The sequence below is a fragment of the Emys orbicularis genome, chromosome 1, assembly GCF_028017835.1.
Source record: "Emys orbicularis isolate rEmyOrb1 chromosome 1, rEmyOrb1.hap1, whole genome shotgun sequence".
Taxonomy (NCBI): Eukaryota; Metazoa; Chordata; order Testudines; family Emydidae; genus Emys; species Emys orbicularis.
The window spans coordinates 288,163,427-288,189,015 of NC_088683.1; the positions used below are offsets into that span (position 1 = coordinate 288,163,427).

The window sequence follows — 25,589 nt, forward strand, 5'->3', positions numbered from 1 at the left end:
TCTATTTTAACAGCTGCACTCCATGGCTTAGTATCTCTCTGGGAGTCTGGTGATATAATCCACCAATTTGTGATTGGGTCAGTCTCTGGTTTATTGTCCTTCTTTATGTAGAGTCTAAATATTCTCTCCTTTGTTTCCTGGGTAATGTGCTAGATGATGCTTTTAAACCCAATAACTATATACACACAAACACACACACGCTATGGAAGTCTTCCATAATTCCCCCACCCTCCCCTTTGTTTCCAGCCATTGTAATAGAAGATTTTTTTTTAACATCCTGTTACATCCTTCTCCCAAAATATACCAGTTTATTTCAAAACAAACAAACAAACAAACAGTAATTGTCCAACCTCTCTCCCTCCAACGATAGCAGAAGGGGTGGATACAAGAAGGAACTGGTGCTGATGGCATAGAGAGTACACTTATAAAGTTTGCAGATGATACCAACGCGGGAAAGGTTGCAAACGCTTTAGTGGACAGGATTAGAATTCAAAATGATCTCGACAAACTGGAGAAATGGTCTGAAATAAATAGGACCAAATTAAACAAGGACAAAAGAAAAGTACTAAGGAAGGAATAATCAATTGCACAAATACAAAATGGGAAATGGCTGCCTAGGAAGGAGTACTGCAGAAAGGGATCTGGGGATTATAGAGGATCTCAAACTAAATAAGAGTCAACAATGTAATACTATTGCAAAAAAAGCAAACATCATTCTGGGATGCATTAGCATGAGTGTTGTAAGCAAGACAAGAGAAATAATTCTTCCACTCTACTGAGCACTAATAAGGCCTCAGCTGGACTTGTGTCTCCAGTTCTGGGCAGCACACTTTGGGAAAGATGTGGACAAATTGCTGCTTTCCTCTGGACTGTCTCCAAAAATGATTAAAGGTCTAGAAAACATGGCCTAGGGGAAAAGATTGGAAAAAATGGGTTTGTTTAGTCCGAAGGAAGGAAGATTGAGGGGGAGCATGATAACAGTCTTCAAGTATTTAAAAGATTGTTATAAAGAGTAGGGTAATAAAATTGTTCTCCTTAACCACTGAGGACAAGACAAGAAGTAATGAGCTCATATTGCAGAAAGGGAGACTTAGAATAGACATTAGAAAAAACTTCCTGTTAGGGTAGTTAAGCACTGGAACAAATTACCTACCGAGGTTGTGGAATTTCCATCATTGCAGGCTTTTATGAACAGATTAGATAAACATCTGCCAGGGATGGTCTCGATAATGCTTAATCCTGTCTTAGTGCAGCGTGCCTTATCGAGATCCCTTCTAGTTCTACATTTCTATGATTCTGTGTTGTCTGCTCAGCTCCCCACAGCAAACTGTGTGGACCACCAAACTTCCTATAGTTTGTCACTTCAGAGTTATGTCCTGATGAACCTGAACTTCTTCAGAAGACTCAGTCCTGCAGGGAAGCGGAGGACAGCGGCCAGAGCCTGGTGGCCATTACTGGGGAATAGAGGGAAGATTTAAAAGAGTGGGTGGGAAGGGGGAGAAGAATATTAACCTGCCTTTATCCTCCTAAGGAGTCTTTTTTGAGAACATATGGGAAATGAAAATCAGCCCTACTCCTTCATTTTGAAACATACTTACATCTTAATGAAAAAATTTCAACTAGGCAGCTTTAAAATGTTCAAATCCTTCCAAATTCTGAACAGAGGATATTTTAAACGTGGCTTGTTTCACAGATCTTACTAAGATTTAAACTTCAAGCCATGGTGGAAGAAAATCATTTCAGTAGTTTGTTGTGAATGTTTAAAGTTGACAGTTACATATATGTACCTTTGAATATTTCTTGCCAGTTTTTAAAACTGATTATATATATATATGAAAAGACCTTTCAGTTTATGACTGATTGTTTTAAACATGCATGACTTTGCAACTACAGAATACAATTGTCTTCAAATTATTTTGTTTTGCGGATTTCAAATAGACTTAAAATTCAAGTCAGATTTGAAGGAGACCTGTAAGTTTAACATTGCTGAACCAAGCATTTAAAGTCAGCAAGTTGAGTTGCAACTCATGAGCCATGAGGCCATTCTAAACTCATATCCTTGAAACCTTTATTGTACCACACACTGTTTTGTATTTTATGGAGTGACATGCACAGAATAGAAGTGACCAGTTTTCAAAATTTCAGTGTAAAAAAAAAAAGTTAGTAAAAAACTAAGCATATGCAAAAATTAAAATTGATAAGCAAGTCATTAATGTCAAAACCCTGTTTATAATCTAGCAGAAAAAAAGACAGAATCGATCCAATGGTTGAAAGCTGATGCTAAATTAACACAGACGAGAAACAAGGCGCAATTTTTTAAAGTGGGAGTAATTAACTATTGGAACAATATACCAAGGGATTCAGTGGATTCTCGATTACTTGCTGTCTTTAAATCAAGACAGGATATCTTTCTAAAAACTATGCTATAGCTCAAACAGAAGTTATGGGTTTGATGCAGAAATTATTGGGTGAGGTTTTTTGGCTTGTGGTTTGCAGGAGATCAGACTGGAAGATTATAATCATGCCATATATCCTTAAAAAAAAAAATCTACTAATTTCCACCCTAGAACAACCAGATAAATTGGAAAACTGATAAATGGCACATTTAGTTAACTGCCTGAGAAAAATTTCAATTCAATGACTAAAAACAGTTGCTATGACATGACTACTCGTGAAAATGCAATTTAAAATGTCTAACTATGTGGTTAGGAAGTCTGTTCAGGGTGGCTGATATTTGGGTATTAGTGGATCCTAGCTTAAACCTCCTACTTGGCAGTTTGTTACTCCATAAACTCTTTTTCCAGTCTGTTGTGGCTCATAAAAGTGTCTACTCATCTCAATATACACATTTTATAAATTTTTGATGCTTTGTACAATGTTAATTGTTAAAGCAAATTCATAACATAAAAGTGAATATGTCGCAGCACAATATATTGGTTGCCTCTAGCAACTACTTAATTGGCAAGTTTCTTTCCAGTAGGATGTGCCAGTTAAGAGGATTCTTCAGTATTACTAAACTGGGTACCCTACTGATCACTCCAGATTATTCTCCCTTGGACTCCACATCTCTTCATATATTGTTAAAAATGCCCTCGCTCTTCCCCAAATAAAAGTACTGTGGAAAAACTCCCACTTCCTTCCAGGCTAAAACAATCTGAGCTCAGAGCTGCTGTTGGTGCCATAATAGCTTATCCATTAAAAACCGCTTACAACCATAGCTAGTCCAACACAAATAGCTGGCTTAGGACATATTCATTCCTTCAGTCAACCAGTAATGATGTTGAACTTTTCCACTTGGAAATAGCAGAGTCTAGCCCTTTTACATTTTCTGAGTAATGATCCTGGTCAGTTTAAAGATATTCAGAGAACAACTTTTAGCTGGAACTAGTTTAACATAGATCCTGTTGTTTCAACCTAAAGAGAAATTTCCTCGTGGTTCACCTGACAAAGTGACTTCCTTCAAAGAACTATGCTCCACCTTCTTGTTTTGGCTTTTGTAACTTGCACTAAATCCAGTCACCAGGTAATAGAGTCTGCTAAGCCTGGCCATCTGTTAGCAGACCCAGCAGTATGGCTACCTACCTCAGTATACATCCATACATTGTAAAGGAGGTACTTTTATTGGGGGGGTGTATATATACATACTGTTATAGACCCAGGCCAGTTGGGTACAGCAGAGTAGTCGAAGGCAGATATACTGGCCACTGGATAAGCAGTTTTCTGTTCCCTGACTGACCAGAGCAGGGGCTACTCCAGGCTAGGGTGGACACATGACTCCAATTAACATACAGAGTCAGGTGAGGATGTTAAGCTAATGTGAACACCTGACTCTAATTAAGGCCCCCTCTGATAGTATAAAAGGGTTCACTCCAGTCAGGCCGAATGGATCCAGAGGAGAGGAAGTGCAGCTGAAGGGCGGGGTAGTGAAGACACCCTCAAGCCACTGGAAAGGGATCCCTAAGGTAAGGGTAAAGAAGGCGTTGAGAGAGAGAAGCAGGGGAGCTGTGAGGAAGTGGCCCAGGGAAATGTAGCAACTCTGGCAGTGAAAGGTTGGCTGCCAACAGCTGCTGCCATTAGGGTCCCTGTGCCGGAACCCGGAGTAGAGGGCGGGCCCGGGTTCCCCCCAACCCGCCACTACAGAAACACCTCCTGGGAGGGGAAAACAGGCCCCTGTCAGAACTGGAGACTAAACTGTTCTGGAACAAGCCCGTTGGGACAAGAGGGACTGTGGGAGTTCTCTCACCAACCTCCTTGCTGGCTTATGATGAAAAGGGCTCAGTAGACTGTAACCCTGGCCCTAGAGAGAGAAGGGCTACGTGGAGAGTCGCAGTGAGCCTCAGAGGCTAGCATAAACCGCCTGGAAGCGCGGGACCCACGGGGACAAGGGCGGAGCTCTGCCACAATACACATACATACACACACACTTGCCAGTTCAACTAAAAACATATACAATATTTCAAACTGCTCCACTTGGAGTTTTTTTTTTATTAATAGCTAGAAATACAATGTCACAATAGATTTTTGTAACTGACCATTAATAAATTTACGCTGACAAAAATCTTATTAGGATTATTTATCTTTTGATGTCATATTTTACGTAAATGCTCCCCAACTGGAGACCATTATCCAGCTCCTCTGACTGTAGATCACAGTTTCAGTGGCAGGATCAACTGCACATTGCAGTTTATGCCTGGCACAGATACAAGTATAAAGCTGGCGCAGATCTAGAACTGGTGACTCTTCAAATGAATCATGGTTTCTCAGACACTTCAGCAGCTGCAATGGTGGCGGCAGATTTATTTGCTACGGACATGGGGGTCCAAAAGTCCCACTGAGAATTACCACTGCATGTCAAGTTCCCTCCTTTTCTTCAGCTCCCTTCTATCTGGTGGTTTTCCAGGTAGAAGTTAAATATCCAGTTGGCAGTTAACCTGGACACGAGCATCATCCTTTGATCTTAACATCCCACCTCCACAATACCAACAGGTGGTAAGACTCAAGACTGCATGAGAGATTGCTGCTCTGTTTACCTGTGCATACTCACTGTACTGGGAGTATAACTGATTGCAGAAGCACATTAAGATACCGACTATGAAAGCTGCTATGTAAAACCAATTTTTATTCACCACTTATAATCGCTACTTGCAATTCTTTTGCACTGAGATGTGTACACAGTTCCATTTCCCAGACAAAAAGCCATAGATACTAACTTAGTCATCGGAAGAGGACATTGGACTGTACTGCAAAACAGCAACAGTTTCAATTTGCTCTTCTCCAGGCTGTGATCACTTGGATTTACTATTCTTCTTCTTGCTGATCTATAGTGCGACCAAGCACTGGTTCCTGTGTAGAATATTAACAAGGAAGTAATATCAGTTTTAATTTCAAAAGATGATTTTAGGATTCTTCAGCTGATTAAAAACAGGCATTTTTCTTTCAAGTCAGTCTCATTTAAACACTGCCATCTTGTGTTTTAGCGTATATCCATTTTGCTAAACTTCAAAATTTGCCTTCCACTCCTGCACTGAATCCCCACAGCCCTGTACCTTTGTGGCCAAACCTACACCTGCTGCTTGGAGGAGCAGGATGGAATATTAGCCTTGCAAGCCATGGGTAAGGGTGGGTCAGCAACAGCTGGCAGAGTCCACTACATAAGGGGAAGGGTGGGAAAAAGCACCAGTAGCCAGGAACAGTCCACTACACCAGGAAGGGTGTGTAGAGAAGCCCTAAAAACAGTCCACTGTCCTGGGAGGTGGGGTCAGCAACATCCCCACAGAACACTGTGGTGGGGCAGCAGCTCCACATAAGCAGGAGTAGGTGGAGAGAGAGGCTGCCCTCATTTCTTACCCAGATTCCCCCCCAATCTCCAGCCCAATCACCTTATCACTCCAATTCCTTTTTTTACTGGATACTGTGATGCTCCTTGAGGGGCTCCTTCTGATCCAGATCCTTCCCGCTCCTATGCCATACCCCAATCAACATCCTGACCCTCTGAAACTGCCCCCCCCCCATCCTCTTTCCTGTCCAAAACCTCTCTCTCAGTGGGCCTCGGTGATCTTTTTTGCCCAGCCCTCATGAACTCCCCTTTCTCAAATCTTGTGCCTGCTCAGATTCCCTTCCTCCCACCCAATTTTTTCATCCCTTCCTTTTCACTTTCCTAATCTCTTCTGCTGCCCCTGAGCCTTCTTTCTCCCCAACTCCTTTTTTCTTCATAAAAGAGCTAAATGGGGGGAGGGGGGAGGGAGAATAACATAAGAACAGCCATATTGAGTCAGACCAAAGGTCCATCTAGCTCAGTATCCTGTCTTCTGACAGTGGCCAATGCCAGGTGCTTCAGAGGGAATGAACAGAACAGGTAATCATCAAGTGATTGATCTCCTGTTGCCTATTCCCAGCTTCTGGCAAACAGAGGCTAGGGACACCATCCCTGCCCATCCTCGCTAATAGTCATTGATGGACCTATCCTCCATGAATTTATCTAGTTCTTTTTTGAACCCTGTTATAGTCTTGGCCTTCACAACATCCTTTGGCAAAGAGTTTCATAGGTTGACTGTGTGTTATGCAAAGAAATACTTCCTTGTGTTGGTTTTAAACTTGCTGCCTATTAATTTTATTTGGTGACCCCAGTTTGTGTTATAAGGAGTAAATAATGTCAAGTATCAGGGGGTAGCCGTGTTAGTCTGTATCTACAAAAACAACAAGGAGTCTGGTGGCACCTTAAAGACTAACAGATTTATTTGGGCATAAGCTTTCGTGGGTAAAAACCTCACTTCTGCAGATGCATCTGAAGCAGTGAGGTTTTTACCCACGAAAGCTTATGCCCAAATAAATCTGTTAGTCTTTAAGGTGCCACCAGACTCCTTGTTGTTTAAGGAGTAAATAACACTTCCTTATTTACTTTTTCCACAGCAGTCATGATTTTATAGACCTCTGTCATATCTCCCCTTAGTTGTCTCTTTTCCAAGCTGAAAAGTCCCAGTCTTATTAATCTCTCCTTATATGGAAGCTGTTCCATACCCCTAATAATTTTTGCTGCCCTTTTCTGAACCTTTTCCAATTCCAATATTGTCTTTTTTGAGATGGAGCGACCACATCTGCACACAGTACTCAAGATGTGGGTGTACCATGGATTTATATAGAGGCAATATTATATTGAAGGGAAATAGTCCAACAGATGGAGTGGAATCTGAAGCTCCTGCGTGAGCTGTGTGCGGTGCAGAGGATTTCTGCTCATGCACCCAACACAGTATGAAGAGAGCCCCCAGCAGCAGTTGCAGCAGAAGCAGCATTTAGAACAGATATCAAACTTTAAGAGTGGTTAGAAGGACAGGCTGTGACAGCCTGTTCAGGCCTAGGTACTAGGGGCAGAATTACAATCAAGGCCCTAAACACAGCCTCTTGTGCCTAGTGGTTAACCTGGTCCTCTCTGGTCTCTTCCCCTTCAAGTAAAGTAGAGTGGGAAAAATGCAAATGACTAAAGATTTTTATATGTGATGCTGTTCAGTAAAATTTGATGGTTCTACCATCTAATTTACGCAAAGACTTTTTCCATTAGTTCATAGACTCAGACTAAGGTCAGAAGGGACCTGCTGCTTATTGCAGGCAACAGAACCTCACCCACCCACTCCTGTAATAGACCCCTAACCTCTGGCTGAGTTACTGAAGTCCTCAAATCATGGTTTAAAGACTTCAAGTTACAGAGAATCCACTATTTACTCCAGTTTAAACCTGCAAGAGACCCAGGCCCCATGCTGCAGAGCAAGGCAAAAAAGACCCAGGGTCTCTGCCAATCTGACAGGAAAATTCCTTCCCGACTCCAAATACGGCAATCAGTTCTACAGTGAGCATTTTGGCAAGACCCCTCAGCCAGACATCTGGGAAAGAATTCTCTGTAGTAACTCAGAGCCCTCCCCATCCTGTGTCCCATCACCGGCCATCAGGGGTATTTGCTACTAGCGGTCACAGACTGGCTACGTACCATTGTGGGCAGTCTCATCATACCATCCCCTCCATAAAATTATCAAGCTCAGTATTAAAGCCAAATAGATTTTTTTGCCCTCACTACTCCTCTTGGACGGCTGTTCCAGAACTTCACTCCTCTGATGGTTAGAAATCATCTAATTTCAAGCCTAAACTTGATCAGTTTATATCCATTTGTTCTTGTGTCAACATTGGCACTTAATTTAAATAACTCCTCTCCCTCCCTGGTATTTATCCCTCTGATATATTTAGAGAGAGCAATCATACTCCCCCTCAGTCTCATTTGCTCAGTTAGATTAACTGTTTCTTGTCAAATTTAGAGAGACTTCAAGTAAGAAATGCATGTAGATAATACAAGTTTTGGCTGGAGGCATTAGCTTCCACTTTCTTTCCTAGAAAAGGAACATTTAATTGTAGAGATGGCTTCTCAACCCATTCACAGAGGTAGAAGTTTTTAGCAATGGTAAAAATGTAATTTTGCAGAATCTGAAATGCCATACTATAAAAGAAAGTCAGATGATAAATTCAGTTGCCTGAGTTTCAAATGGAAACCTTTTATTTAAAACAATACATAGTAAGATTTGTAAGCAATTATCTGAGTCAAGAACCAAACACAAGTTGAGGAAAAAGTTCAGTGAAGCTAGAATGTTGGTGAAGATAGATAAATAGCACTTGATAAAATGGAGGAAAGTTACTGCCTAGATTTGTGCCAATCTGTTTCCCAGGCTCAGTTTAAGAAAATAGGCCAAGGCAGAATATTTAGTATAAAAGGTTACATCTCCTTTATTGAAGGATCCCTCCCCTGCTTTCTTCTGCTGCGGCCTCTTTCTCTACACCACCCTCACCCTCTCCTTATCCTACTTAAGTTCAGAGCCCAGTCAGATGATGAAACATTTTGGGGGCTTTGACATGGGATTTGCTGCCCTTTGATGTGGTACTGCCCAAGACTTGAGTCTGTGCCTCCCTCCCCTCACTCTTTTTTTGAGGCAACCCACCAAATGGTCAAAAATTATTGTGAGCCAAATCCTACATATTGTTGCACCTGCCAAGGACTGTGCAGTATGATTGGTCCCAATATTATTTTTCTGTCACTTCGGGGTCATTGACAAAAAAAAAAAAAAATGTTGAGAACCACTGTTCACGATTGCATAGTACACATTCCACCAGAGTTCTCTACCGCAGCAGCAGCAATTTAATGAAGTTCAGGAACTATCTCTGAACAGCCTGGTGGCCCCAACAAAGCTTTTCAGCAAAGCTTCCAACTATCCTTAATTAACTAGCACATGTTATGCAACACACATTCAGTCAGGTCACTTGTACTAAGTTTTGAAAAGAAAAAACAAATGGAGCTTGACAGGGGAAAAAAAGCTACTACATTTAAATCTGGAGTGAGTGAAACAGGATATAGCAAGAAGTGAGCCACCAGTGTCCCTGTGCATGCACGGTGGTATTGTAAATATTAAACAAGAAATGTTTTACTAAAACAAAAATGCAAACAATCATATTTATTGTTCAGCAAATTCACCCTATGCACCATTCATGGCCCTGGATATTTTGAAAGGCAGGAAAGAGAAGGAAATACCTAATAAATGCAGCATCAGAACATTTATTTACAAATATACTGGAATTCAACAACAACAAAATCTCCACTTTCTGGATTTACTTGTTTGAGGGGAAAGTGATAGTTATATTTTTCAATAATAAAGAAAAGAGAGACCCCTTTCCTCCAAACAGGTTCCATTGTTCTTATGCAGAACATTTGCCATCACCACTGAGCAAACAGACTATACTTTACTATTTGCTTTTTGAAAATAAAATACAAACAGTTTTAGAAACCAGAATACAGAAAGCAAACGTTTTGGTGTACATTTTAATGCAGCTTCATATTATTCTAGAGAATTCACTTCGTAGCGTATGTCAAAAATAAAGACAGCAATTACAAATACATATTTATATTAACTATTTCAATAGTGCTCATTTAAGAACATAAACAAAATACCCTCTTCATATACCATTGGAAACTCTACTAGTTGATTATCAGCCTCAAAAATGTTTTGAAGTTATTACTGATAAATGTTTGTTCTCCCTTGTGCTTTTAAGTACATTGAACTCAGAAAGTGAATGTGTTTTCCTCCAAGAGATTTCCTTCTTGTGATTACATTCTCATAAATAACTAAAGTTGAATGAAAGATACAATGCATCTTCTACATAATCTAGACAGGCAAAAATGTTACCCTTAAAAAACACAAACAAAATACATATTTATAAATCTACATCACCAGCAACCACCTCCTCTTCTATCTGCAACAATGGTTTCATATTTATGGTTGCTTCACATGGCGGTTGGCTGTCCAGCTGTTGGGGTTGGGGAGAAATAGAAAAAAAGTTTTAATTAAGGAAGAGTTTATTGGAGTATTTTAGTAAACGTAAGATACTGAGTTCAAAAATGCCTGTCAAAATAATATCATTAATCAATATCTATTTGCAGTTCCCTTTTGCAAAAGGTAATTAACACAGCATCTAAATACAAGATAGAATCAACATGCAAACTATAATGAACAATAGCAACATTGGTTATACTGCAAGAGTAAATCTAAATCGCCATTTAAAACAAATGGGATTTTCAATGGTGTATACAATCCACCCAAAAATATCATTTTAAAACTTAACAGAGGGTCCTGTGCCACAGGACCCTCTGTTGCTTTTTACAGATTCAGACTAACACGGCTACCCCTCTGATATTTTAAAACTTGTTCTCAGTCAAAAATATTGGGGGGGTTTAGGGGTGGGAGTAGGACAGGTTTTTATTTTTTGTCAAATGTTTGCTAGATAGCTAAGCCCTTAACAATCACAAAACTTTTCAATTAACATTTAAAGTATCCATCCAATACTCTGCTGCTGTAATATTCAAAAATATTACAAGTAAATATATTGTACAAAGTTGTTTATTTTACGTCACTATCATAATAATCGTATAATTTACCATCCCAAGGTTCTTAACCAACCTTCTACCCAAATATATGAGGAAGAAAATGGGCCACTTTACAGCATGTCTGGAAGTTTCACAATTTATAGGTTGTGACAGACCAAGAGGTACAGAAGAGACTAATCAATTCCAGAGTCAAGGCCCTTTTATAGAGAATGCACTATAAACAGCACTCTCATGTCTACAATGGGATGAGAGCTAGCTCAAGTGCCTCCACTGATCACAACTGCTGTAACATAATACTGTGGGAAAGGCAGCTTCTCAGGTATCCAAGTCCAGAGAACTGGACTTATTAGGTTAAAAATCAAGATTCCATGTAGAAGCAAATTGGTCTCCATTGCAGATCCAGGAGCCCTCTCCTCTAACTTACCCTCTCAATGGCTTAACATACACACTGAACTGGGTAACAAGTTAGAATCCTACAGTAAACCTACATGAGAGCTCCCTTGCCCCGAACTACCCTCTAGGTCTTTAAGAAGAGTGGAGAGGAGAGCCACTCCAGAGTAATTCTGTCCAGGGATGGCTACGTGTCACCACAGCTTTGTGGACCAGACTATTACAGGCAGATTTAAAAATTAGCAGGGGCACTTCATCCTCATCAGCAAATTTTCAACCACTGCCACCACTCAAATACTGGCTAGCTATAGTCAAGAAAATCTGTGGATTCCAAATGCCAGTGTTATATCAGTTACACAGCAATTTTCCCCAAAAAGGGCAAGTGATCAAAGGTAAGTCAGCAAGAGCATATGTGACAAGAAATGGTTTCTTTAGCAGAGGCATCACAATTGTTTTTCAAAAACAAGTGGCATCCCTTTATCTTCTCCAAACACACACACACACACACACACAAAAACCCCAATCTGGAAAGGGTGAGTGTAACAAGGGAACCAGTACTTTCCCCTTCCTCCTGCTGGACCTCACCCATCCAGAAAAGACCTGTGGGTTCAGCTCACAGCTTGTAGCCCAGGATATCCCCATTGCCTTCCAAACCTCAGTGAGCCATACAGACCAAAATTTAAATGGAAAAGCTTGAGTGTGTGTCTCTCTGTCATTCATTCTTAGAAATAGAAGTTTGGGTTTGCCACATAAAAGTAGCGATATAGGAGACTCTGGGTAGAGAACTCTTCTCAGAATTAAGAAGTTGTCTAGCACTTTCTGCAGCAGCAAAGAGAAAATGCTTTTTATTCAAAGCACCAGCACCAAGCTCACTAAGTTAGAATTTTTGTAAATGGTAATAAAGAAAAAATTCTATACTGCATCCTTTAATTAAAACCTGCAAGTAAATCAATCCACTGCTGATCTAATACTCCCAAATGAATAACCAATCATGAGGCTATAATTCAAGAGAGAGGAGCTTTGGAGATAGTAACCAACATCCTATAATTAGGATAAACTAATCATTTTCCTAGTATGTGCATAGATCAGTTTTATAAGCAGATGCAATTTTGCAACGTGACTGATTTGTTGTTTAGTGAACAGCAATGCCTTTAAAGGTATGCCCACGCCGCAACCAAAGGGTGTTATTCGAGCACACTACAGTCACGCCACAGAAGCAAGGGCTGCAGTATGGGCTGTACACCCCAGCCAGGACCACCCAAGTGGCTAGTTTGTGATTCTGTGGCTTCACTGCTATTGTCAGTCAAGCTAGCTAGATCAAAGCTAGCTCAGATATGCCTACACATGCTGCAGTCACACTTCTGATTGCAGGGTAGCCAGACCCTAAGGTGCCACTTTCCCAGATTTGTAAAGGATGAAGCATATCCATAACAACAGGGTGGTAAACCATTGCACAGTATGTTAAGGGAGTGGAGAGTGCAGCCAACAAAGAAAAACAGAAATGAAACCTTTATGAATCAATTCACTAATATTAGGGTTACCATACGTCCGGATTTTCCCAGACACGTCCAGCTTTTTGGTCCTCAAATCCCTGTCCGGGGGGGAATTGCCAAGAAGCCAAACACGTCCGGGAAAATGCCGGCATCCCTGCCCCAGTCCCCTGCTTACCTGAGCGGCTCCAGCAGGTTGCGAGCTGCAGGCAGATTCCCTGCTGCGGCAGCGGCGGCTGCTGCTGCTCCCCCCAGACACCTCAGCTCTGTGTTGCTGAAGAGCCGAGCTGCCCGAGCGCTACCGGCTTCACGGTTTACCGGGCAGCCCCCAAACCTCCAGACCCTGCGCCCCCGGCCGGGCGCTTCCCCTCCCGGGCTCTGGCTGCGCTGGGGAAGCACCCGGCCGGGGGCGCAGCGGGTCTGGAGGCTGCCCGGTAAACCGTGAAGCCGGTAGCGCTCGGGCAGCTGTTTCGCGTGGCTGGGAGGGAGGAGGGGGAATGTGGGGCACTAAGGGGAGGGGGTGGAGTTGGGGCGGGGTCAGGGTCCCGTGGAGTGTCCTCTTTTTTAAAACCTTAAATATGGTAACCCTAACTAATATACCAAGTTAACAAAGACTCTCGTGTTTAGCGCTAAGTACAGCAGTAGGCAGACTCTAGGAGCCCCAGAGCAAAAGTAGAAAATAAAGTTTTCACACACTTATTATAGTCTGGTCTCCTTACTTTTAAATCTGACATAGCAGTCGTTGCAGAAGAGTTCATTGTTTCGGATCCTGACTTCAGCTCCTGAGTGTGAGCCCCCAAGGTCACATGCACAAGCTGCGCACTGTATTAAACACCAATAATTAGCAACTTGTTACAAACACTGGGAGACAACATATTCAGAAGCAGCTTATAGTAAAAACCAGCGAAGCCTGAACTATAAACCCAAATTAGCGAAAGCAAACATACAATTTGCAGATTAAAATGCAGCCAACCAGAGGAGACATCATTTAAAGGTGATGACTAGCAAACTAATAGAGATGCACATTCTAAACATATAAAAAAGAAATGATTCAGAGATTAGCTCATGAAATCTTGTTTAAGCTTCAATTTCTCTGAAACAAAATTTTAAAAATGGCACAACATGAAATAACTTGTTCTTGAAACGGCAACAGCAATTTTGGCACAGAACATTTGTGTGTGCCACTTGCAGATTCCATGCAACACTATCTGCTTTTCATTCTGTTACCTTGCTTTTCAAGACAGGAAGCATTTATGCCCAATTATTCTAAGTGTGTATGCATAATTTAAAAGAATTCTTGGGAGCTTCACATTGCTTCGTTTTGCCAAAACAGAATTCTTGCGCCCCTTTCTTATGCTAATATTAAAATGTTTAAGCATAGTGGGCGAACAATGCATTGCTATAGCAATAGCTCTCAAATCTCCAACTAAGCAGAGGCTGCACATGCACCTATAAACCGCATGGTGTCTGGCTGGACTGTCTCTGTATCGCTGTTCATAATATGTGCATGATGGATTTAGAAAATAAAATGTTCTGTAGTCTTCGAGGGGGTTAGCCTTTGTAGCCTCTGTGAAAAATGCTACAGTATGATGGCATCTAGCAAGGGTAGCAGGAGAAAAAAAGGTTCTAGAATTAAGATATATTCATTCAGCTGTTCCACAGGGCCTTACACACATTCATAAAAGCCCTTATATAACATCTAAAATAATAAATTCAACTCTGCAGTACTTTGTTCAATGGTGCACTAATCCTAAAACAATTGCCTTTGGGAGAGATCATAATTCCTCCTATGTGCCAGTGCAAAAGGGTAATTCCTCTGTGCTGACTACTCATGTAGCAGGAAATAACATTGAGGAAAGGCAGTGGAGAGCCGCTTGTGTGGATTACTATTCTTCCTTCTATGCAGGTGTACAGAAGTAGGTGGGAGCGTTGGCTCGTTTTCCTACAATATGCCACCCAACTCAGCTGGCACAGATTACTTCTTCCCTTCAGCCTGGAGGGAACCAATGATCAGAGACACTTAAGTCTTAATCTAGTTTCTCATCTATTCCTGGAGCAGTGCATCTATGTCTGGTCCTTTACTAAGGGGTTTATGGCAAAGTGGCAAGATTTTCAGAAGTGACCAGTGATTTTAGTGGACTCAATTTTTGGATGCCCAACTTGACACACCATAAAGTGGCCTGATTTTCAGAGGGCAGGTGGCTCAGCATTTTCTGAAAATGCCTTTTTTTAAAAAGTGAAAATTGAAGTGTAGATGTTAAAACTTTAATAATAATCCGAGGAGTAGTATTAAGGTGAATGCTTAATGCCTGTGGATAAGACTGTTGCATGGATATATGCATGTAGCACACAACATGAGTGGAGCATGTAGCATGTGATTAGTAGAGCCTTTGCAACCAGAACTCCAAGTAGCCATGCGTGTTCCAAGTTAGTTCCCGTTTCTTCACAGTGTTTCTCCAGCTCTCACCTTAAAACAACGTAAATGATAACAAAGACCAAGAGATTCGATGATCATGGCTGCTCCTTTGCCCAGAACGTTATTGCAGTATGAACATATTTTCTTCCCACTGACTGACCTAGATACAGAACAAGAATGTGGCTCAGGTCCTCAAAACCACTTGAAAAGGTTTAAAATATAGACGAAAGTGATCAAGAGCATGATGTCATGAGAGAAAGCATTGAAACAGAGGACTGTGTGCTGCAGTTATGAATGGAAAATTAGGTTATCTGGAAAAAACATCAAAATTAATATTATGTAATTAAATCTGCAAGCTATAAAAATCTAAAATTTAAATGAGAAAAAATGTACAGAAAGACAAAACAGAAGTGAACATAAGATTTTATGTAGCATTCTTGCACACTATTTTATCATGTTAAATGCTGGTTGAAGAGGAATCTAAAACAGATATTGCTATGCTTGGAAACTAGTGATACATAGTTTTTGTGCTCCTGTCTCATTTCTTATCTGAAAGAAACTATTATTAGGGCTACACTTTACTAAAACCTTTTCCAAGAACCACCCTCTGTAGCTTGTTAGATAACTGAAGTCTGGTTCTGGACATACATTATATTAACTCCTTTAAACATGTACCTTATAGAGGTCAATTTCCATGGGCCAACCAGATTATTTGAAATCCGAAAATGGAAGAGAGAACAAGAGAAGCAGCCATTTTTAAAGGGGTCATTTTCTTACACTATTAAAAAATTAAGTAGTCTAGCTTTTAAAAAAAATCATCAATTTATCAAAATGTTCATGAACGCTAGAGCTAGGAAGGGTGAAGGAATGCTTTTGCAATGGTCTCATTACACCTATTGCATATAACTGTGTGTGCATGAGTTTCCAATATCTTATACACACATTTGTTTAAAAAAAGGTTTTAAAAACATGAAAGAGCACGGTTATCTTCACTCCAAAATAAACTGTAATTATTACTTCCTATTCTGGATTAAAATAAATGGATTAAAAAAATTTTTTTAATGACCTACCCTACAATTACCCAGGATCACTATCCATGAACATTCCTGAGAGTTCCCTGAGATGATGTTGACCACATGTCAGCAAAAGAGATGTGATCAATAAACTGTGGGTCTTAAAATTGTATGTATTTATTTTTTAAACAAAAGATTCTTGCAAAACGAATAAATGTCAGAAGTGATGTCTGGAAAGTACAAGGAGACTTTTATTATCATTTTTGTAACCCACAAATAATTTTGAGTTGAGAAACTAAAGATTTATTGCTTCACCTTCTCTTTACCAGTGTAAGGCAGTAGCAACAAAGCCCTGGGAAACTTTCTGAACAGCTATGAGAAATATGAAAGTGATAACACTGTTCTTCTATGGTGCCTTTCAGCGAGATAACTCAAGGCACTTTTCAAATACTAAGTTTTACAACACTCCAATGTGGAATATTATACAATACTGGTTTCACACACAATCAGACTCCAGTATTAAGAGACCAAGTAGCTTGTTTAAGATCAAAGCAAGCCATTGGCAAAGCTTTTACAAGACTCATTAGTTCCAACTCCTCTGCTGCAACTACTATGAGAGTGTCCACAGTTCAGCCAGCTATTTATAAATTTTCAACAGATGGGCAACTACTTACTTGTTCCGCTGCTGAGCTCCTGATTGGGAAGCAGAGGTAGGAGACTGAGCACGCGGTACAGAAGAAGGTGCTGAGGGGAAAGTGTGGGAAGAAGTGGCTGATCTTCCAGAGCTGGCTGAAGGAGGTGCTACACTGGAGGAGGGGGTACGCATGTAAGCTCGGTTCGAAGTAGACACTAGTGGAGCAGCAGAGCGACCAAAATCTTGACTAGACGACAAAGATGTGGAAGAGGCAGATTGATTCGTCCAAGGTGGATGTCTCCATGAACTTGTTCTTGCGGAATCAAGATTATCTAAAGATTCACCTCTGAAATGTATAATTGTTATGTGCAGAATATTACTGCCCAGAAACATATCTTCTTATGAACTAACCCTTTATCGTGCTTTGATTTTACAAAAAGGAAATATTTAAGTTTTCACTTTACACAGGGTATCAAAATATTCACAGTATCTATTTTAAAGGTTGATTTTCTAAGCATAATTATTTTTGATAACCTGAAGAATATATTATTATATTCCTTTATTAAAAATATTTGAAGTGGCAAACTATTTATCATAACTGGGCTTCACTAGCCTTGGGGGGGGAAATGACCATAGAAGGTGAGGCTAAAGCACTAAAGGTAACAGCAGAACACACTTCAGTACAGCTTTATCAGAGTGAACCAAATCAAATTGTTTTTATTTAGTAATGACACCAGATAGTGGTGGTGTTTGTATTTTTCTCTAAGGGATACCAGTTCTAAAATAGATCAATCCCTCCCCCCATTAGTCAGTCACATTGTTCAGAAACCAGCTGTTGGCACAACAACTATGACCTCATGACTGATATCTTACTGTTTCCTAAGTGACAAACCCAACGTTTAGACCCTACACAAGCAACATACACAGAAATTCTGAAGTTTCCTACAAGATATTTGTGCGTGTTAAAAATTACTGAAAATTATTCTTCAGAACCTATATTTAAGCTTTATTTCACAACAAATTAAATTACTGAGGTTCTCAAATACATGTGCAAATGACAAGGCACATTAATCATTAATTCACATTACTGGTACATCAAAGGAGAAATAAGCAATTGAGGAAGTATTTACAGTCCACACAACAACACCTTTATACTCCGTACTTGCAAATATTTGATCTCAGCTATAACACAAGCAAGTTATACCCCACTATGTTGGGACTCAAATGAGCTCAAAATCTTTACTGGCTTTACAATCTGTGCTGCAAAGCAACGTTCGAGTGCCCCAAAACTAAATATTTATCTAGAGGCAAAGTTCAGTTTACAATTTAGAGTCCTACCTCTTCATTGTATTCTGGTGTAGATTAACAGGGTCCTTATGCACACTAGAACTACGCTGCCTAATCCAGCTGTTGTCTGTATGTAGTGATGTTTTCTTTCTCATTTCCTGAAGGATATGTTGTCTCTCTATTTCTGCTGAAGACGGGGCACGCTCTTTCTGAGACCCCTTCTGTGAATCACTGACGTTCCAAGACCTTTCCAAATATTTGTTGTTTGTACCTAATTTGAAAAATACATACATCTGTCAAGTTTGAGGGAGATAAAAACATAAAAGCTAAAATTAAAAAGCAAATCATTAAACTAGTGTTGCCATATCTGAAGCAACGCATGCACCTTTGTGTTATTAATATTTGATGAAGTATAATTTCACCATTTTAGTATTGACTGCCATTACAAAAGCAAATATTACCAGACAACATGCACATTAGAAGCATTAAAGATACCACCAGACAAAAAAGGAAATATCTAGTGTCAAGCCAGCAGTGAACTATCAAATATCCAAGTTAAAGCACAGAAGCAAGCATCAGGTATTCTGTACTTCTAGGATATAGTGCCAGAATGGGATACGAGTTATTTTGCCCGTCCTCCCCCGCCCCGCAACATAAATATCCCTAGGCTGCTTCTTACAGATGTAGGCTTTTCATGTGACTAGTGTCAAATCAAGCAACAAATCATAATTTACAATGTGGCAATTTACAATTAAAAAAAAATCAAATAGAGACAAGCAAAAACTGCTTATCAACCATGGTACAATGCCACACTACTTTTAAACAAATGGGTATTCCCTGCACTTTTAAGGTCAGATGAAAGCCAAAAAGATCCTTTGCTCTAAAAGCTTGAACTCCCCTCCCTCTTTGAAAGAGGCTTTTCTCCAATAATGAGATGGAAGCCTGCCAGAATACACAACTGCATCACAAGTTCCTTCTCCACTTTCAGAATTTATAATCCACACCCCCTCTAATTATAGGAATTATTCCCTGTTCAAAATGTCAAATTTATTGTGTTTTAGAGGAGACAGTCTTGCTTTATAAATGTATCTGCTTCAAAAACACCCCTTGCTGGAAACATTTTATCTACTCCCTAGTTACTGGGATATCTAGCCATTGAAGGAAAGGTCAAACTTCTGGTATAAGGCATCCTTTGGTCCTTACTTGACATCTTAAAAAGGTAGAAAAAACAATGCCACTCTCTTCAAATGAACAGAATTACTAGTGTTTAAAAAAAATAAAAGGAAATCTGTTTTTATTCAGCTATTCTTTGTGCTAGGCCTACTTAAGTGAACAAAACAGTAAGTCACTTCAGTTTTAATATTCCCTCTTCTAATACTGCTTTGACTACAGATTTACTATTGGATTTATTGGTATTGATTAACTTGTCAAATATTTTTGGAAGTCTAGTCATCTCATTAGTTTTGGTGATTGAGATGTGATTTGAGAAAGTGATCTTCTTGCCAATTTGAGCTGCATTCCCACCTTGGTCTGGGTTAGCATGTTCCATCTGATAAACCATTTGTTTTCTTGTAGTCTCCAGCTCTGATTCTTTTGCCCTTTGCAGAGTCTTCCTACTTTGCTTTCGGTTTAACTCATCTTGCAACAGCCATTGCGCAATACCACCTAGTGGTTTTCCATATTCACCTACAGTCACGTTTGCATACACAAATCCATTTATTACTTGTACAAAATATTTTTTTTTAAAGTAGCTTGTTGTATCTTCCATCATACTGTCTTTAGTAAGTCATCCACATTCCCTATACTCAAAGCAGATTATAAAATATCTAGAATATAATTTCTAAAGAGAATGCTATGTAATCTTATATTTTGGCAGCTCCTTAAGAAAATTGAAGCCATTGTTATACCATCATGAAATCATCTCCAGTTGTTTTCGTCCCATATATACAGAGTAAATGTTGCAAAACAATTGTGTTAAAAATATTGCCCCAGTGTTTGTAGCATTTAGTTTTGTTATTCCCAGTGCAAACGCACTGGCATAGTACATCTATTATCCACATTAGCCCCATTGTTTCTATATTCAATCTACCACAGAAAATGCATTAAAATACAGCCTTACACAACTGTTTAAAAGTATTAATGCACCATATAGATTGTGATTACAATAATGACTGTAATCCATACCACTTTAAAATAAATTTGAACTAAAGTATATCTTAGTAAAGCATCCATTCTGAATTTAAACACACTGACTTTTGGATAATTTACCACATCCCTTAGATAATCTATCGCAGTGGTTAATTTTCCACACTACTAAAAATCTGATCTAGTATGTTGTATACTTGAATTATGAGTGGCAATCAAAAATGTAATTTTTTTGACCTTCAAATATCTAGTTGCTGTAACTACCCTTTGATTGTATTCATGTTTTCATGCGATTAATAATCAATTAAAGATCTAATAGCAATTAAAGTGCTCACCATTTCTGCTTCTGGGGTAATCATCTAGTTCTGAAGTCGATCTGGATTTATTTCTATAAAAACAGAAAACATGCATGAGTTGTATTACCATAGCACCCAAGAGCTCTAGTCATGGTGCAGGACACTGTTGTGCAAGGCACTCTACAAACACAGACCAAAAAGATGGTCTTGCCCCAAAGAGCTTACAATTTAAGTATAAAACAAGATATAACAGATGGATAGACAGATAGACAGACATAGGAGAGTACAAGGAAATAATGAGGCAACACTAGTCAGCATTGACAGGCTGGGGTCTCAGCACACCAGCAGTATAAGCTATTGTTATTTAGTACCTATCTTGCAGTAATTCCCAAAGACCTCAATTACAGAGTGGAGCATCATTCTCCTAGGTGCTGTACAAATATTTGAAAACATGGTCCCTACCTCATTCCTCTAGATCATTAGACTGGAATATCAATGAAGATCAGACACAGTGCAGCATACCAGTCTAAGGAGAACTATTTCAATTTTTTGGGTGCATGCTTATATTTTTAAGTTTGTTACATGGTGATGTACTTACCACTTCCTAGTTTGGAAGTGCTATTGCAGCTGAAAGAAAAGTATGGCCTTACATGCTACCTGAGGATGTTTCTTGGGAAATCCTTGTGGTTCATTGATCCTATCATGCAGCGGAAAGTGCCTATGAGTTTTAGCTGGCAAAAGTCATCAGATGCACAAGAAAATGAATAGTAGGCGAAAGTGTTCTGGCTACCCAGTGTGGAAGTTAACATAGCACCTGTCTGCTGTATGCTTAGCTCTAGCTCATGAAAGTGAGGCTCTGACTGTACATAGAAATATGGTGTTTATTTAGAAAAGGAAAAAAGAGCTCATTTCTTGGAGAGCAGCTTCAATATTTAAACTACTGATGGCTGTTACAGCAGCATCACTGTATGCATTCACTACCCAGTGCAAAATGAGTATCGTATTAAACCAATACGGCCTTTGCATGCAATATTCTTAATTGTATACAGTTTCCTGCTCCCCATATTAATTGTTTGTCCTAACATAGTCTGACCGATCAGTTCTTGCACTGGTCAAGAGCTGGCGTTACAAATGCTCAACTGCCTATAGAAGCAGTTACAACAGGGAACAAGGAAGCTAGACCTGGGCTTATGCTTCTAGCACCTTTGGCCTCTCCCCATGCCTCCACAGCATAACCATTTGGTGCAAAAGCCCTCACCACTTGCTGAGGGCAGAGCACTAAGAGGACAGAATACCCATCAGTAGACCTTGGCGAAATATTTTGGACAAATAGTTTATTTGCCAAAAAATGCAGTTTTGGTCAATCCAAAACTATTTGTCAATTTGACAGGAATTCACTAAATAGTTTCAGCCAATTTTTTCCCCAGGATTTAAACACCATTCACAAAATGGGGAGGTGGGGAAGAAGAGGAGAAAAGGAGGAAGAAGAGCTAGTGGTAGTCCTCCCATATAACCGTTAGCCCTGGGCGAGGGTACTCACCTAGGAGGTGAGACACCCTCCACCCCCCTTTCTATTTAAAGTGGAGAAGGGATTTGAACTGAACTTCCAGCCTCTCAGAAGAGTACCATAACCATTTTTGATTCACCAAAAAAGTTCAGAATTTTAAGTTTTGATTCAACAAAACCTGAATTTCATTTTCAAGTTTTCAGAACTGCTAGCGAATTAAAAAAATAATTTATGTGCCCAGTTCCATGCATCAGATGCACCATCTCAGGTCTTGGAGTTTCTTCTTGTGACATCACAAGTGCCATACTTATTTCTATTGAAAGAGTGGACTAATTGCTGAAAAAGGTATACAGATGACTCTTACAATCAACTGTGGGGTACTATCTGAATTAATGTTGGATGGGATAGTTATGGATGGAAGATATTTTTACAGAAATGGGGAATTTAGTACTTTTAGGATTATTCCAATAATTAAAAGGGAAAGAAAATACAACTGTGCATTTAAATGAACCAATGCACTGTTGACAAAAAAGAAAATAGGCAAAGTTTAAAAAACGGAAAACTAAAAAGATGTGTACCATCTTCCTGATAATTTTGTACTTTCACTGTATCCCTCCTTTCCCTGCTTATCTTTTATGTTGCACAATTTTCTGTGTGGGAACCATGCCCTAGCTTGTATAACACATTATGACACAACCACTGTAATAGCTGAGATTGTTTTCCAGTCTCATCAGTCCATTCCCACCCACACATTCACCTTCTTACACTTCCTGGCTTTCTTTATATAAAGATGTTCTATGTTACAAACTGAGTATGGCTTAAAGAAACCAGGTGGCCGAAGCTCCTGTAGGTGAAAGCATAGCACAAGGACTGCAAAACAATATTGCTGGTAAGGACTCTAAACTGCACCACACCAAAATGGTTAAAATTTAATGTCAAATCCAAGGCTCTGTAATATAAAGGTGAAATTCTAACCTGCCTGGAGATTCAGTATCATACTAACCTGTCAGCAAGGAAGTGGCCAGATGGATCTTCGAAGTTTTTAGATATTTCATAATGGTCATAATGTCTATAAGCAAAAAATAAAATACAATAAAATATATGAAATAAAGTGAACTAAGTAAATATCAAACCCAAATTGGGAAGAGAAGAAGAAATAAGGTACAAACAACGGATCCCAACATGTAGACAGCAAACTGAAATTCTAGGAGGCTCAGCTCTTGTTTCAGTTAGAAATGATACAGCATTCAAAGATCTTTATGAAGCCAGTCAGACCTACTGTCTGTAAATGACAATAATTATTAAACACTGATACCAAAGCGTTAACATTAGAGGAATATGTATATCTATATGAATACAACTTTTTGGGGCAGGGGCCACATCTTCATACATGTTTGTATAGTGCCTAGCACAATGAAGCTACCATCCCAATTGGACCAGAAAGTGTTGTTAATATTGTTAATACATTTAAAGTCCTACTTCAGCAAAGCAGTTTGTACATGCTTAAGCCCAACCCTGTTTGGCAAATCCTTAAGAGCGTGCACACACAAAAAATTGTTTCTCTGATATTTTAGTGAGAGTGGCACTTCTGTGTTACTTGTAACACTAGTAGGTAAAACATTTTCAGAAAGGAATGTTATTTATAAGTTAATGTGTGTCCCTTCCTCCTGCTCTCTTTACTCTTTAAAATAGACTGCTGAAAAAGGTAGTGGAAAGAGATTGTCTGAAATAAATAGATTTAGACTAGGTATTTCTAAAATGCTGTGGTATCTAAGCCAATATAAATTATCTCATAGATACTGCAGTGCAGGGATCAGCAACCTTTGGCACGTGGCCAGTCAGGGAAATCCGCTGGCAGGCCAGGACGGTTTACCTGCAGCGTCTGCAGGTTCAGCCGATTGCAGCTCCCACTGGCTGCTGTTTGCTGTTCCAGGCCAATGGGGGCTGCATGAAGCAGTGCGGGCCGAGGGATGTACTGGCCGCCGCTTCCCGCAGCCCCCATTGGCCTGGAACGGCGAACTGCAGCCAGTTGGAGCTGCGATCGGCCGAACCTGCAGACGCTGCAGGTAAACAAACCATCCGGCCCGCCAGCGCATTTCCCTGATGTGCCGCGTGCCAAAGGATGCAGATCCCTGCTGTAGTATCTTTATTCCACAATTAATAGAAACATATTGCTGTGCTGGTCAAACCACTACAAGATAACAGCAGTAAGTGTTTGATTTAGGAATGCAGACATGCAGCTGGTAGGAAATAATTAACTCAATATTTCATTATAAATCTGTACAGATGTGTTGAACCACAGACAATGCAAATTCCCCATTAATGCTACATATTGTCAATAGAGCTAGGTGATAACCTCAGAAGTTTTCATGGTAAATTTTCAAGTTTTTGGCCCAGCTCTTATCAGTCACCATGTTCACTTGCGTAAACCCTTTTGAACAAAAACCTACGAAAGCAAATAAAACTAATTTCGTTAAAAGACAAAACCACCAGCTTTAATTATGGGCCTGATTCTGTCACACCCTTACAAACAGTGAATAGCACTTTAATCTGACACTCAGTGGGATGATGAGCGAAATAAGGTATCACTCAATAGAAGTAAGGATGATAGGCCCTTATGTTTGACTAAGGTACAAAATGTGTACTGGTAGTGTAATGAGACAGGTTTAGGTTGTCACAGAATGCATTCTGCTTAGTGACTTCATGTCTGTCTTTTCTCTTGATATTCACAGAAAAATATGTTTAATATGCACATACTTCAGAATATCTGCATTATCTTTGAAAATATACTTTTGAAAAGTAAATGCATCTCTTCCATTGAGTGTGCCAACCTTCGGTATTGGGGCATCTGCATTGGTATCTCCCTTTCTTTTTCCATGCGCCGCTTCTGCTCCTCGGCCTCCGCCTGTCGCTTCTGCTCCTCGGCCTCCGCCCGCCGCTTCTGCTCCTCGGCCTCCGCCCGCCGCTTCTGCTCCTCGGCCTCCGCCCGCCGCTTCTGCTCCTCGGCCTCCGCCCGCCGCTTCTGCTCCTCGGCATACTGTTGTTCCTTTTCTTTCCACTCTCTTTCAAGCTCTAGTTCTTGGGCTTTCCTTTTTTGCTCCAAATGCAGGGCTTTTTCCTCTTGAAGTCTCCTTTCCTCCTGGAGTCTCTGCCTTTCCATTTCCTTCTCTTCCTCATTCTGCTGCTGTTCCCCCCATTCATGTCTTCTGCCTCCTTCGGGAGCATCAGTGTCTTCTCTCATGTTTGTTCTCCAGATAGAAATAGGTGGTGCATGTGCAGTTACCGATACTGTGTTTAAGGTTAGGACAGTCGGCTCCTGTAGGAGAGGAAAATAATGATTTTAGAAACATGATAGCGCAGGCTACCTATTTAGGAAACATTTTATTTTGTGACCAGGGACTTGAGGGGAAGGATCTCAGGGGACTCTCGGTGGCAACAAAAAGTGTGCTTCTTAGTTTATGCTTTAGGGATGTCTACAAACACAGTCTTCTAAAGTGAG

At 40.0% G+C, this 25,589-nt stretch overlaps 1 protein-coding gene across 1 annotated transcript in view; it reads right to left on the reverse strand.

Moving 5' to 3' along the window:
- Positions 1–10,312: 10,312 nt before the first annotated feature.
- The window catches only part of LMO7 (LIM domain 7), a 128,388-nt gene continuing 113,111 nt past the window's right edge, over positions 10,313–25,589 (reverse strand). Inside the window, 9 exon segments of the mRNA XM_065423786.1 lie at positions 10,313–10,335; positions 13,512–13,614; positions 15,260–15,368; positions 16,896–17,201; positions 18,194–18,413; positions 20,623–20,675; positions 23,094–23,159; positions 24,922–24,989; positions 25,077–25,406. Coding sequence (XP_065279858.1) covers positions 10,313–10,335; positions 13,512–13,614; positions 15,260–15,368; positions 16,896–17,201; positions 18,194–18,413; positions 20,623–20,675; positions 23,094–23,159; positions 24,922–24,989; positions 25,077–25,406 — 1,278 coding nt within the window.